Source organism: Mus musculus, chromosome Y (genome assembly GCF_000001635.26).
Source record: "Mus musculus strain C57BL/6J chromosome Y, GRCm38.p6 C57BL/6J".
NCBI classification, from domain to species: Eukaryota; Metazoa; Chordata; class Mammalia; order Rodentia; family Muridae; genus Mus; species Mus musculus.
This window is the reverse complement of record NC_000087.7, coordinates 17084979-17101126: the sequence shown is the minus strand read 5'-3', so window position 1 is coordinate 17101126 and position 16148 is coordinate 17084979. Positions and strand designations below refer to the sequence as shown.

At 38.9% G+C, this 16148-nt stretch overlaps 1 protein-coding gene across 1 annotated transcript; it reads right to left on the bottom strand.

Annotated features, from left to right (window-relative positions):
* Positions 1-5239: 5239 nt before the first annotated feature.
* Gm20877 (predicted gene, 20877) lies at positions 5240-7248 on the bottom strand. Its single transcript, NM_001199332.1, has 2 exons — positions 7129-7248; positions 5240-6331 (listed from the first exon to the last, which is right to left on the bottom strand). The coding sequence occupies exon 2, from the start codon at positions 6051-6053 to the stop codon at positions 5370-5372; it is 684 nt and encodes a 227-aa protein (NP_001186261.1). The 5' UTR covers positions 6054-6331; positions 7129-7248; the 3' UTR covers positions 5240-5369.
* Between the last annotated feature and the right edge of the window lie 8900 nt (positions 7249-16148).

Here is a 16148-nt window from a genome sequence, read left to right as displayed (position 1 = left end):
CTGTAAGTCATCAATAAATTCCTTTACTATCTAGAGACTATCCATAAGTTCTGTGACTCTAGAGAACCCTGACTAATACACTGGGCCTCCTCTCAAGTCCCAGGATGAGCTGGCCAGCACCCCAGTGACCCAAGAGAAAACGACAACTGATGCAAAATGCAAGAGTTTTTATTACTAGCTAGCTGAGGAAAAAGTCCCTCTGCCTAGCAGGGCAGGGAAGTTTGACACTGAGCCGTGACAGTAAGGGGACTTTTAACAGCTAGCTGATGAATTGGGAGGAGTTGGAGGAGAGATGAGAGGAGTTGAGAAATGTTGGCAGGAGAGTTCTTCTCTTCCTGGTGTTCTTGGTGAAATTTACAAGGCAGGAGTGGGGAGTGAGTTCTTTCTGAATTTTTATCTCCTTGTCCTTGGCACAGGAAGGCAGGCATTGCTGGTTGTAAAGTATAGAAACAAAAAGCTTTTTTGCTGGCTATAGAGAACAAAGAGCTTCTTCCTAGCTGTATTTTCAGAGATCAGGGAAAACAAGCTTGGGGAACGTCTAGGGGCTTTACCTTCCTGGGAGATATACTTTAAGTTGGAGTCTCACAGTAGGACATTTTTTCTACCACACACAAAACCTTACACAGAAAATTATTTTAATTATTTTTAATAAATATATAATATTTGGTTTGAACCAAATGTCATACCCATATAAAATACATGGTAGAATTCAAAAAAAAAAACTTGTAATATTTACTTTAAACAATTCATACATTTACACCCCACAGCACTTCTTCATAACTGTACTACCCTTGCTGAGATACTTCTTCTTCCCAAATGGTCCCTCTCTTATTTTTATAATGGTTCTCCTTTTTTGTGTGTGTATATCTGGGAACATCTCATGCAGGTGGTTGTATTGTACTAGTTGCTATGTTTTTGTGATCACAAGGTCTAAAGTACCACAATCTGGTCTTGAACTACACATATAAGAGCATCTGACCCTGAATAGATCTTTTTCCTGAATCTACTTCTCCAGTCAAGGGATCACACACCACTTTTGAAGTAGTCTATTGAAATGGGAAATAATTGAAAATATTACACCGTATCTTCATCTGTTTCTACTTGAGGTGATATATTCTCATCTTTGTCAAATGCTCGGCTCTGTAATATATGGACAACAGAAAATGGAAACATAATATGCTATATTAGTAAAAGGGAATAAAGTATTAATGATTTGAATTTCTCAAGAAATACTGCCCAGGTGAATTTTTGAAACAGCTTTTAGAAATGACATAATTACCTACATGAAATCCGGTATAGGTATAGATGAGAAGTAAGGTTTCCAAATTATAGGGCCATTGAATATCTTTACCAATATTATAGAAAAAAAAAACTTCCCTAACTTAAAGAAAGATATACTCATGAATATTCAAGAAGCCTACAGAACGCCAAATGATTTGGACCAGAAAAAAAAATCCTGCCATCATTTAATAGTCAAAACAGCAATTGCACAAAACAAAGAAAGAATATTAAAAGCAGTAAGGGAAAATGGTCAAGTAATATATAGAGCAAGAGCTATCAGAATAACACATAACTTCTCCCCTGAGACTATGAAAGCCAGAAAATCTAGGGCAGATGTCATACATAACGTAAGAGAGCAGAAATGCCAGCAAAGACTACTATATAAAGCAAAACTCTTTTAACATAGATTGAGAAAACAAGGTATACTGTGACAAAACCATATTTACACAATATCAACCAATGCATCCAGCACTTCAAATGATAATAAAGGGACAATTTCAAAATAAAGAGGGAAATTACACTCGAGAAAAAGCAAGAAATTAAACTTGAAGGAAACCTAAAAGAAGATAGCTACATGAACAAAATTCCAACTCTAATAACAAAAATAACAAGAATCAACAAGTACTTTTCCTTAGTATCTCTTAATATCAGTGGACTCAGTTCACCACTAAAAAGGCATAGAATAACAAAATGGATGTGTAAGCAATATTCAGCACACCAGAAACAAACACCAAGGACAAAGTAAGACATTACCTCAGACTAAAAGGCTGGAAAAGAACTTTCCAAGCAAATGATCCCAATAAATAAGCTGTAGCAGCCATTCTAATATCAAATAAAATTGACTTTCAACCCAAATTTATTAAAAAAGACAAGGAGGGAAACTTCATATTCATTAAAGTTAATATTTACCAATATGGACTCCCAAATCTAAACATTTATACTCTAAATGCAATGACATCGACATCCACAAAAGAAACTTTAGTAAAGCTCAAAACACACATTGTACCAAACACAATAATATTGGAAGACTTCAACACCCCTCCCTCATTAATGGACAGATCCTGGAAAATAAAACTAAAAAGATACACGGTGAAACTCACAGAATTTATGAAACAAATACATTTAGTTCATATCTATAGAACATTTTATTCTAAAACAAACGAATGTCCCTTCTTCTCAGAACTTCACGATGCCTTCTCCAAAATTGACCATACACTCAGTCACAAAACATGCCTCAACAGGTATAAAATTATTGAAATAATTTCATGCTTCCTATCAGATCACCACAGACTAAGGCTGATCTTCAACAATAATATAAATAATAGAAAACCCACATACACGTGGAATGTGTACAACAATCTAATCAGTGACAAAACAGTCAAGGAAGAAATATAGAACTAAATTAAAGACTTTTTAGAGTTTAATGAAATTTAGCTACAACATACTGCAAGTTATGGGACACAATGAAAATAGCCCTAAGAGGGACACTCATAGCTCTCTCTGAATGCATCTAAAAAGAAACTGGAGAGAGGATATAGGAGTAGGTTGACATCAGACCTTAACTCTATAGAACAAAAGGAAGCAAATTCACCCAAAAGGAGTTGAAGTCAGGAAATAATCAAGCTCAGTGCTAAAATCAACCAAGTGGAAACAAAGGAACAATACAAAAATAATCAAACAAACTGGGAGCTTGTTCTTTGAGAAAATCAACAAGATAGATAAACCATTAGACAGACTAAATACAGAACACAAGAACAGTATCCAATTTAGCAAAACCAGAAATCAAAAGGGAGAATTAACAACAGAAATTTAGTAAATTTGAAATATCATCAGATCCTACTATACAAGGCTGTACTCAACAAAACTGGAAGATCTGGATAAAATGGACACTTATCTAGACAGATATCAGGTACCAAATTTAAATCAGGATCAGATAAACCCTGTCATTACTTCTACCACTGTGAGTAGCCGCCCTCACGGTCGCCATTACAAGATGGCGCTGAGAACACCATTGTAACCATTGCTCATGGTGAGTACGCTCAGGTGTCAGGGTATCTTTCCATTACCTGAGCCCTGCCTCTCCCATGGCGTCATCAGGCTGATGGTGGGCATCGAATTCCGGTGGTGCACGTCTCCAACCATACTTCTAGCCATACTTCGCAGCCTATATAAGGGAGGGGTTTTCTGCTCTCTTGGTCTCCTGTGTTGAAGCTGTTCATCTATGTCTCGAAATGTATTAAAGCTTTACTGCAGAAAGATCCAAGTGTCCTATGTGCGTTCTTGCTGGCAAGATGGTAGCATGGGTCATCTGGTGCCAGAAACCCAGGAACAACATCGCTGGCTTTGAGGAGAACCCCTGGAGACAGTGTGGATTCAGAACTGCAGGGAAAAGGTAAGTTCGGAGAGGTTTGTCTGATCGTGAACCTCTTATCCCTTTTGATTTCGGTCTTAATCTAGATGCACCCTAGGAAGGGGCAGTAGAAGCTCTACTTTTGGTTGCCCTGGCCCTTATTCTGTTTCTTATTCTGTCCATCAAGGCTGGTGCTGAAATTTGACGTCCATCGGGGCTGGTGCTGAAAAATGAGGTGTTGTTAGTCTGACGTAGATAAGTGGCAGCACTGAGGTATCTTCTAAGCCTTCCATAGATAAAAGAGAACAGCACTGTGTTTACTTTCACTTTGCTTAAGGAGTACTTTAAGTAGGGTGTAGATCAGCCTCAGGCACTCACTGTATCATGGGCTCCTCACAGTCAGTGATCACCACATTACAGGCAGTGCTAAAGCAACGCGACCTGTAGGTCGCCTCCCTTATGCTGCAGAACTTTGTTAAGGAGGTGGATCGCATTTCTCCCTGGTATGCCTATTCGGGGTCTCTAACTGTAGCCTTATGGATTAAGCTAGGAAGGGACCTTGACCATAAGCATGAAGAGGGAGACTTATGCCTGGGCACCAAGGCAATTTGGAAGCTGATAAAAAACTGTCTAGAGGTTGAAACCTTCCGACCAGCCAATGTGGAGGGACAGGGAATACTAGAAGAGGCTCAGGACAGTATGTCAGAAACCTGACAGAATGAGAGAATGGGAGCTCAAAAAAAAAAAAAAAAGGCATGTCTAAGGAAAAGGGCACTTACCAGGATTCAGAAGGAAGTGGAGAGAGAAAAGAGGGCAGTAAAACTGATCCCTCTACTAAGAAAAAGCCTCACATGTAATTCAACATTACCTTGAAGCTTGGAGTGCTTGGGGACAACCCAAATTTCCTAGTCTCTTTTCTGCATGTTAATATTGTATTTCTTAAAAAGATATCTTAATGGGAATAAAGAGATGACCATGTTGTTAAGAGCACCATTGTATTGCAAAAAAACTGGATTTGTTTTCTTGAATTTATATCCAATGGTTAACAATCAGCTTTAATAACAGCTCCATGGGATCTGACAAATCATGTCTCTGTGGTCACCTATACTCTCAAGCTCATACCCTACTCCCACCTATATGAATACAGATAATAAATCTTAAAATGAGAGAAAAGTTTCATTAGGTTTCATTATTCAAATAAAACCTGATTTTGTCTGATTTCTGAGTCTCTTTGGATCAGTTTTCTGGGTTGCACTTTGTGTACAAGGCCACATCACTTTTATCTATCACTCTTTACCCAACTCATTGTTTCTCCCTCAGACTTCATACCAGAGATTCTATCTATGTCCTGTCTTTCTCTCCTTCTTCCTAAAAATCCATCTTTTGCTGACATCCCTGCTCCTCTAAGTCATATCTCCAATAGCTTACTCACTATGCAGAACACAGAAGCTGAGTCCTGTCCATTTTAGCCTGTGTGATATTAGATGTATGCAATGTTCACAGCCTGAGTTGCAACTTTCATCTTCCTTTGATGTTCTTTCCACCATAGTCCAACTCTTTCAACAAAGTGTTAACTAAAAGCATGTCATGTCACACGTATTAATTTTTAGAAAAAAACAAATTTTATTAACAAAGATACTGAGGTTGTCAAAAACCCATAGGTACCCAACACAGGAAAACAAACATTTTTTTTCAATCCTATAAGTTTACATTTCTGTACTTTGTGATTTTTTTCAATTTAAGTGATATTTGACACCAGAGTATAGACAAAGATATGTAGGTCACCATGAAATTTGATAAAGTACACATTAGAATTGGCTAGAAATGTGTAAACAACCTTTCCGAACTTTCTGGATCCATCATCTCTGGTGTACTGCACCCAGGTACCTATTAAGAAATCACTGTCATCACCTGATCTCGCCTCAGCCAGAGGGGTCTCTGGAATGATGTGGAGGTTACCTTCCTTGTAGTCATCCAGGAGCTGATAGACGTAGAGGACCAGATCCTTCTTGTAAGAAATGTAAAACCAGTCCTTTAAGAATGGCACCTGGGCTAGCACCATCCCACTCCAGTTTTTCTCAGAGCCATGTTTCCTCTCAAATTTGTGTTGTACCTCTATGCCAACCAGGGCACTGGTGAGGTGGACATCCCTCACCTGAGGAAAAACTATTTTGTGAGGCAAGACCTTAAGATTTAAAATCCTCTTATCGCTGTGGAGCTCCTGTCCGTAGACACTGTCAATTCCGTCATACTTCACCAAATAAAGAGAAGGGTTTGTTGGCAGTTGACCTAGAATGATGGCCTTCCAATGGGTGGCAGGCACATTACCTTCCTTCCAACCGTGAGAAATTCTGCAGCCAACCTTATTCCCCAGAGCCTGGGAAGAAGGCTTCCTCCTACTCTTCTTCTTGAGTGATGTCATGCTCAGACTCTTCAGAGGTATTGTCTTCTACCTGGCTGTAGACCTGTTGTGATAGATCACACTGTCTTGTGTCTTCCATTCTCTTCAAATATCATACTTGCCCATTGCCTGGGACTGAAGATCTTGCCCGCTTAAACCAGACACAATGCTGTTGCCTCTGTCATATATATGAGTTCCTGATGGGCAATGGTTATGGGTTGGGAGTGAATGCTGGACCAAGACTCTTTGCTAAGAGAACTTCTGAGCAGGTGAAGAATACTATGCTAAACAGTTTTGAGCTTCTAAAATTAATTTTATAAAAATAAGAAGTTAATAAGTCAGCCATGGTGGTACACACATTTAATCCCAGAACTCAGAATGCAAGGACAGGCAGATTTCTAAGTTAGAGACCAGCCTGTTCTACAAAGTGAGTTCCAGGGCAGCCAGTGCTATAGAGAGGAACCCTGTCTCAACAACAACAACAACAACAACAACAACAACAACAACAAAAACAACAACAACAACAGCAACAACAACAACAACAAGTAAAAGAAAACAAACGAAAATCATCGCTGAGGAGGACCCTCTCCTTGAATTTCTATGTCAATTTAGGTGGTGCTATGACTATTACCCCCCAATGATCAAGAAGGAAAAAAAAAAAGCCCAGAGGGGTCACCACGACTCTCTTGTACGTGCAAGCCCTGAGCTAAGTGCCTGCATTCACAAATATCTGCCCAGGGACACAGCACACCACTGTCTTACTTTATTGTTTCTCCTGACCCAGCTTCAGGATTATTTGATGAAGCCATTGCATCTCTGAACTCAAGAAGAACTAAACAAGTTGAAGCAATATCAGCAATTAAGGACTAATATCTTCTAACGTGCACAAGGACAAAGAGGAACTTTGGCATTTTAGTGAAATTGTGAACTAGATATTGTTAGCAAGGATAATAAATTCAGGAGATAAACTAACCTAGACCATCCATCTCCCTAGCTAATAAACATGGGGAAAGTAGAATATACAGTAACTCACTGTAGGAGAGAAAATTTTTAGCTTTCTGTAGCTATCAGGGTCCCAATTACTTCATAAATGTACTTACCCAAAGAAAAATATCCTAGTCGTCAAGATTCTGTCTCCTGATACAGAACAAGCACGAAAAGCCTTTGGGAAAAAATGACCTGGCTTTGACACACCACTGTGAAGATAATGAACTCACCTTCAGTGGATTCTAGCGCCTCCAAGTGGAATAGATGGGAAACCTCCAGCCAGTGCTCTGTGACATCCCACTAGTTCAACTTACATCAGAAACCCTCTCAGGCTGGTTCCTTCCCTAGTTACACTCAGAAACGTTCAGCATCTCAACTTTACCTTTTCATATGGCCTGATAGAAATAAAAAATGAAATCCCAACTGAAATGCCTGATGATCTGAGTAATATTCTGCCAAAGAATTTCACCCTTGCATTGTTTTTATTGTTTGGTTGTTGGATTTTTATTTATTTGTTTGGTGTGTGTTTTGCTTTGTTTCATTTTTGTTTTTATTTTCGTTCTGAGAAAGTCTTCGGTTTCTGACTTGACATCATTCATGGTGGTTATTTTTCATGTTCCAACCTTTCCCTTGGTTGTCTTTAAGCTGTGCTTCTTATCATAAATATTGCCAGACTCTTTGAGGCAGCACACTGGATAGCACACCAATTTTCACTTTATGAAAACCCACAGTTAGTGGAGGACTATTTTTACTCAAAGAAAGCTGGAATTTGACAGGGTTAAATGACATGTATTGAAACCAATGGTAATCATGAATTATGGATTCTTTGGAAAGTAAGAAGACAACATATATCTTGGGCATGCTTACAAAGTTGTGATAAAGTTAAAACAAACCTGATATCTCCCAGTCATATTTTAAAGGTTTTTAAAATTTACCAGCACTTCAGATAATAAGGAATTTCATAGATAAAGTGCAGTAAAACAGGATGAAATAGATGACGTAATTTTACTTTTGAAATATGTGTAGACAGAATACTGGACACAGGTACGTATAAAATTTTCTTACAAATTAGAGGACACTTTAATTGTTCATGGCACATATATCTTCAGTTCTTCAAAAAAAATCCTTTTCAGTACCTTCCATGGTCCCCACCACACCCTGTACATCCTCTGCATAGGATATGACACTATCCACAGAAAGCTAGATATTTCAAAACTGTCATCAAAAAAAAAAAAACATTCCTTAAGGTGTGGCCACAGGCCAATGTGATAGAGGAAGTTCTTTATCTGAGATTCTATCTTCCCATGTTGATTTAAGTTCCAAAAAAAAAAAATCTAAGAAGGACCACTTCATATCCATATCATCAATTTTGATTGCCTCACTGTATGAAACATACATGCTATGGAGTGATTTTAGATGTCAACTCCTGGATGAATGGCTTAAAAATAAGAGAGAGAGAGAGAGAGAGAGGGGGGGGAGAGAGAGAAAGAGAAAGAGAGAGAGAGAGAGAGAGGGGGGGGAGAGAGATTAATATATTTCTCATCTATGTGTATTAGTGCAGGGCTTTGTTTAAAAAAATGGATGGAACGGTAAAATACAATATATTAGGTTAGACAAGTAAAACTCAAAATGACAATTGTGAAAATATAAATTCAATAAGGGACATTAAAAATAGGAGGTATTTGGGAAGAGTAAGGGCAGCAGCAGGGGGGAGATCTGATAGCAATGGAGGATAGTGGGGAGGATGAAGATGGTAAAAGGACACTATAAACCTGTGCAAAGGGTCACAGAAAAGGCCTGCGACTTGTACACTTAAAAAACACTGGTATAAAGTAACAGAGTCCAAATAATATTTTGATTAATTTGGGGATTTTAGCTTCAAGACACTATAAAATGTATTTGTATTTTTCTACTCACGTGTGGTTCTTGCTATTTTGAACTTGATATGGGTGACAGGATATGGTAATGTCCTTCAATGTTTGTGTATCATTTATCATCAAATGCACATGTCACTCAGTGAGCTGCAAGGCTATCACAGGGAAGGAGGTATCTAAAGATCTTAAGTGTACATGATGTAGGGAGAATAACGCCCCCACACTACTATAGATGTTGAAATAATCACATGTCTTTCCCCAAAATAATTTTCTGAAAATTAATCCCCAGGTGTGAATATATTTGGAAGAAATTGAATGGGTCAGGAGGGATATGACCTACATATAAAAATAATTTAATAATGCTGTTTTAGAAAAGGTTTAATCATGAAAGGGAGTTTGGTTCCCTCTTTTCTTTTTCTAGCACATTGGATCCCACTGTGATGACATCATCTCACAAGAATTCATTCATTTGCTGATGGTGTGTTCATCATTGAATATACAGACTCCTGAAATGAGTCATACAAAATATGCTTCAGTATATACTAGACAATTAGTGTCATTCTGTTTGGCAATACAACATGCATGATTATGCCACAGAATCATGAGCAACTGGGCCATATGTGAAATATAATTAGTATATTTCTGCTGACTGAAGATCAGATGGGTTGAGTGTTATCATATGTGCTGTTCATGAGAAGAAGCAACATAGATGGTGAGTATAGATCAGAGAGGAACATCCAAGGAGGACACTATGTAAGGAACCCTAGGAAGAGCACCATCACTGCTTTTAGCTAGTAGACATATTTTTAGAATCCCCACTTTCTAGGGTTGAAAAGAAAACTGTATTACTCTAATTTACTAAGTATGGTCATTTGATACATCAGTTATCATCACCAAGGTGAACAGGTGTTGACAGAAGTTTGGGGACTCAGAAGAAGCCTTTTCTGTGAAAACCCATTGCCTTCAAAGTACGGAGACTTCTGACCAGCAACACTGGATGAACACTCTTATCTCGTCCCGCGGGATTCAGTTATTCGTGGGTGCGAGGGGGACCGCGAACCTGGAAGGAAATGGGAATAAAAGAAAGAAAAGTAGAAGACCAGGAAGGGTACCTATCGAGGTCTCGTTTATTAGGCTTAGGTGCCTTCTTTTTAAAGCATACATCGTGGGGAATATGGGAGGGGTCAAGGGAGAATTATACAAAGAAGTGGGCTTCTGCTGACATGGGGGCCGAAGTCAGGCGCCAGGCAGCGGGCACTCTGGATCTTATCTCTGGAACATCAATCCTCCTTGACAGCCTTGGGGGTCAGGCTGTGCTCAGGCGTAACTCATGTCCTTGGATGGCATGGGAACTCAGGAAGAGATAGGGAAGAGGGGACTATAATTCAGCTTTTACAACATCAGGTGCCAAGAAAGGAATAGGGAGGAAGGGGGGTGATAACCAGCTCTTAGTACAAGGCCCTTGATTTGTTAAGGAGATTGTGAAGGGCTCACTTTCTCATGAGATGGTCTCTGACATCTCCCCCTTCTGAATTAAATTTAATAAGGCCACACTTAACTGAGGTGATCAAATAATCTTTTTATTTTTAGATGAGCGGGCATTACCATGGCTGGGGGGACATTGACCCGATTCCTCTCATGGGTGCTGTCACAAACCCACACTTGTGGCTCTCGGTATCTTTTGGGGAGGTGAGGCAGAGCCTTGGAAAAAATTATAAATTGTAACTGAAATTAGATACCAACCTCTTCCTAACCTGGTTTGTCTCCGAGGAACTCAGAAATGGTCTATATGGACCTTCCCCTGCAATACTTAGTTTGCACCCATGCTGGGCCCATACTGGATTCGTATTTATTACGAACCAGCATGCACAATTCTGAGTTTTGTGCAGCTCTCGTAGGAGAATTATCAACCTCAGACTCAGTAAGGCCTCTGTAGGAATTATGCCAATTGTAACACCACAATTTGTGGCTCTCAAGCTATAATAGGAGCTGGAGGTCACCCCACTTTGTCCCTATTGTCTCTAAAGCCTGAGGAACCAAGGGGATTCTGCTTAGCAGCAAGGGTGGAAAACTGGAGATGAGTCGTTGTTTCTGCCTTGGTGGGAGGAGGATCTTCTTCATCTGAGTCCCGGATATCTAGCTGATGGTAGTGGACTGCAATTGGCTTACTTAAAGCAGCTTCAATCTGTGACGTAACAAAACTGGTTAATTTTTTAAAGGCCCAGGGGCCAAAAGACAAAAGCAGCAGAACACCCAAGAAAGGTCCCAAAAGTGTGGGAAGAAAGGTAGTGACCCAAGGAGAAGTAGAAAACCAATTTTTATACCAAAATTCTTGTTTTTCTCTGTTGTTTTCTCTCTTCTAAACTAGCTCTAACTTTGTCCATGTTATCTTGAACTAAGCCAGTCTTGTCAGAGTAAAGACAACATCCTTCTAATACCTGAAATTTCTGTCTTTGTAGCCTTAATATGTTATATCCTGTTTTATTGTTGAGACCACTACTTCTAAGACATTAACCTTTGCCTCTAATATTTATCTACAATAAGTTGCTAATATACGTATGCATATCATAAACAAAGTGATCAGTATGCAGCTGTTGATCCAAAGCTGTGGTAGATATTGAAGTTAAAATTGCAACTAAAGTAGTACATCTAAAAATTGCTCATTTGACCTTTTCTAAGTTTGTATTTCTGAATTTTTTAAACTAAGGATCATTTCCTAATTTTAACAGGCAGCAAAACATAAGGAGGTCTCTTTAACAAAATCATAACAGCAAATTCCTTATCTAAATTAGGATCCACAGGATTAGTTAATTGACAACAAATACAATGAATATGAAAAGACTTGTCAAGATTGGTGATCTTAACTCTTAAAATTATCTAACAATATAGCATATAGGTAAGGTACAAAAGCTTTTACAGCTATAGGGGAGTTGGCCTGAATGGCCAAAAACAGTGTTTCTGATGAAATCTTGTTAAATACACTGTATCAGTCTCTCTGCCGCATGGGTCATCATTTATAGTTGTCCTCAAGTGGACACTAGGTCAGCTCTCATTGTTGTAGCCCATGGCGAAGATAGGAAGTTTCTTCATCTTGTTTGTAAGTGTCTGTTCTCGCTGATTCTTCTTTTTCTGTGCACTCAACACAGCTTTCTTGTCATCACTGCCAGGGCACTTATGAACTCACAGGTCAGTCTGTCACACGAATCATACTGGAAGCTAGCATGCTTTTGCAGCATTCTGTGGATAAAACAGAAACACCGCCCCCTTTTCCCCATAATAACCTTCTGTTTAGACTCATGCCATGTGTCAATGAGTGGGTCCTTTTCATCTCACCTAGACATGATTATGTCTAGTTTTAAGATATTATGAGGCATTTATTAAGTTCTTAGACATCTAAAATTTAAAACTCTTAACAATAAAAGTATGATTTAAATAATGTACAGGGGGTATAATTTTTCCCCTTTTCTGTTTTTAAGAAGATAGAGTTTTAAAGTTTTATAATACCTTGTCTTTGAGAATTAAAAATTTTTTGACAAAACCACTTAAATACTGGACTGTTATAGTCGGTTTTAATATAACATGGACAGTGACTAATTACCCTTTCAATTGTTTCTCTTGAAGAGAGATTGTAACTAGAATGTTTGAAAAGTTATTATAGTCACATGTGTATAATTTATATATTTATTAATCAGAAATAAGGGAAAGTCTTTAAGTTGTCTCTGTAAATAACTATCTTTTAGGGAAAACCAGTTTGATCAGTAAGTCTAAAACCCAAATAATTATAAGGATCCTGAGTTTGTATCTTTTCAGGAGCTATCTGTAATCCTTATCAGTTAAAGCTTTATGTAAACCTCTATAACACAAAAGCAGATCCTGGGGGTCTCTTCCAGGCCACCTAGGATAATTCCTTAACTGTCTAAAAACAGTCTTCTTAAAGGAACAGTATTTTTTCTTATAAGTTGCATAAGCAATTGCAAGCTAGAAAATTAATATTGACTATTAACATACAACTTAAAGTTTGATTGTTCAACATTTTTAAACACCATCTTTAGCACACAATTTAATTATCTGTGCTGAAACAGGAGGAAACTCAAAAGAATAATCATGTGATTTAAATCACATATACTTTTCTCTTATATAAAGGCTATTTTTTAAACACAGTAAATGGGATGCATGCATGCATGAATTTTAGAAGATATACAAGCATGCATGAAATAATTTTTTTAAACTATCTTAGGATAATGATTATCAATTTTACTTTATATGATGGTATGTTTAGAACAACATCTGGCTAGGTCTGTAATTAGGCTCTAAAAAGTGCCATACGAGCCGCCACGCTGAGGCTGATCCCCTCTGAGCTCAGCCTTAACCCAAATGCAAACTATTTTTAATCTAAACACTCTGCCAGAGTCTTGGCTCAAAGACTATCTCTATGTTGAAGTATCCTTAAAGACCTGTTTTCTTGTGTTTGTTCAAGTTGTTTAGAAAGATTCTAACCTTGAGTTCCCAATTTTAAACTAACTTTCTGTTACAAGCAAAAGGCTGTCTGCCCCTTTAAGAGCTCCGTTTGCAATTGGGCCCTCAGCAAGGCTTTTTTAGCTGTACTTGGCTCCCAGCCACAGTGTAGCTAACTTATCAACTTGTGCTGTGTAATTTTGAAACTGCTTATTAAACAAGTTTTAACCATTTATATTTTTCAACATGAAACACAGAACAATAATCATTTAAACAACATAACAAAAACAAACATGACAGACATATGGACAATTTGTTTTGATGCATCAAAAACAGACAATAGACAGACAGGGAATAGAACTTGGTGTCTCAAAGGAACACAGATATTTTAACCAGAGCTAAGAATATCTCTATAGGAGGCAGAGAGAAAACGGGACGTCTCCTGCTTTCCCTCTGTCTCCAGGAGAGCTCTGAAATAGCTTATTTTCATTTTTTCTCTTTTTTGCTAAAAGATCTCAAACAGGGGATAACTGCTTTTCTAAAACTTATTTTCTTTCTCTCATGTTCAGAGTCTACTTCCTTATCTCCTTCTTCTGGGAATACTTCCAGAGAAGGGAGAGGAGGTACAATGGCTGCTTTTGATAGTTACTTTTCAATAAGAAAAAACAGTTGTAGGGACTGCATCGGGACAGAAAAGACAGTTGCAGGGACCACATCGGGACCCTCATTAGCTAGTTTATCATTTAAATCTCTACCTACCTTTCACCATTTATTACAACGTATCTCTGCTTCATCTATAATAAACCATGGACATACCTGGTCTATGAAAAAAAAAAGTCTATCTAATCTTGTTTTTTAACTCGTACTCTTCTTTCTCTGAGAGCTATCTTTAAACCTTTGATGAAGGCTGCCTCTTTAGATAGCTTATGTCCCATAACCTGAAGTGGAGATGACTCAACTCACCAAGGATTCTCGATCTTCCATGAGCAGCAGAAGGTGTCCTTCACTACTTTTAAATTCTTGGGGTCTCAACGAACTTCTCTGGAACCTCCACTGATTAGGAATTACGATCCGGACCTCGCCCTCACGTCGGGTGCCACTTATCCCGTCCCACGGGATTCAGTTATTCGTGGGTGCGAGGGGGACCGCGAACTTGGAAGGAAATGGGAATAAAAGAAAGAAAAGTAGAAGACCAGAAAGGGTACCTATCGAGGTCTCGTTTATTAGGCTGAGGTGCCTTCTTTTTAAAGCATACATCGCGGGGAATATGGGAGGGGTCAAGGGAGAATTATACAAAGAACAAAGAAGTGGGCATCTGCTGACATGGGGGCCGAAGTCAGGCGCCAGGCAGCGGGCACTCTGGATCTTATCTCTGGAACATCAATCCTCCTTGACAGCCTTGGAGGTCAGGCTGTGCTCAGGCGTAACTCATGTCCTTGGATGGCATGGGAACTCAGGAAGAGATAGGGAAGAGGGGACTATAATTCAGCTTTTACAACATCAGGTGCCAAGAAAGAATAGGGAGGAAGGGGGGTGATAACCAGCTCTTAGTACAAGGCCCTTGATTTGTTAAGGAGATTGTGAAGGCCTCACTTTCTCATGGGATGGTCTCTGACACAGTCTACATTGGCAGCAGTAGCCCCATTGTGTCCAAATTAGTGCTTTTCAAACCATGGAATGAGACTCCTCTGTGTGTTCAAACAACCCTTTCACAAGTGTCACATATCATATATCTTGTTTATAAGATATATACTTTACAATTCATGACTATAGCAAAATTATATTTATGAAGTTGCAATGAAATAACATTATTGTTGTGGAGCTGTATATTAAAAATTCACAACATTTTGAAGATTGAGGACCACTAGTCCTGACTTCTCTAAAGCATGCCTGTCACTATGGGCTGGAGGACTAATCCCCTTTATTTGATTAGGCAAACGCAGAAAAATCAAAGCATTACCCAATAGTTATGAAAGTTAAACATCTATTGTACCACAGTCTATAAGCAGGGCATGCTGGCATCTTAGACAAATGAGATCAAAATGAAAATCACTGTGACCAAATGAGAAGCAGAGGAGAATAACCAGTACCCTAGTGGTGACATTTGTGGGTATTAGCCCAGACACTTAGAATACCCAGGTAACTAGATACAATCTTCAAAACATATGAAACTTAAGGAGATTGAAGACCAAAATGCTGACACTGTGCCCCTTCTTAAAATTGGGAACAAAACACCCATGGAAGCAGTTACAGAGACAACCTTTGGAGCTGAGACAAAAGGATGGACCATCTAGAGACTGCCATTCCTAGGGGTCCATCCCATAATCAGCCTCCAAACGCTGACACCATTGCATACACTTGCAAGATTTTGCTGGAAGGACCCAGATTTAGCTGTCTCTTGTGAGGCTATGCCATGGCCTAGCAAACACAGAAGTGGATGCTCACAGTCAGCTATTGGATGAATCACAGGGACAGAAATGGAGGAGGTAGAGAAGGTACCCAAGGAGCTAAAGGGGTCTGCAATCCCATAAGTGGAACAACAATATGAACTAAAGAAACCCCTCAGAGCTCATTTTCTAGCAGCATATCAGAGCTCATGTTTCTAGCTGCAGTTGTATCAGAAGATGGACTAGTTAGCCATCATTGGAAAGAGAGGCCCATCAGTCTTGCAAACTTTATATGCCTTAGTTCAGGGGTATGCCAGGGACAAGATGTGGTGGGGGGGGGTTGAGGTGGGTATGGGGGGAATTTTGGGATAGTATTGGAAATGTAAATGAAAAAATACCTAATTAAAAAAAAT

What these genes read in the sequence shown, in the direction of transcription:
- Gm20877 (NM_001199332.1), bottom strand. Translation starts at nt 6,053, where the DNA reads ATGACATCACTCAAGAAGAAGAGTAGGAGGAAGCCTTCTTCCCAGGCT.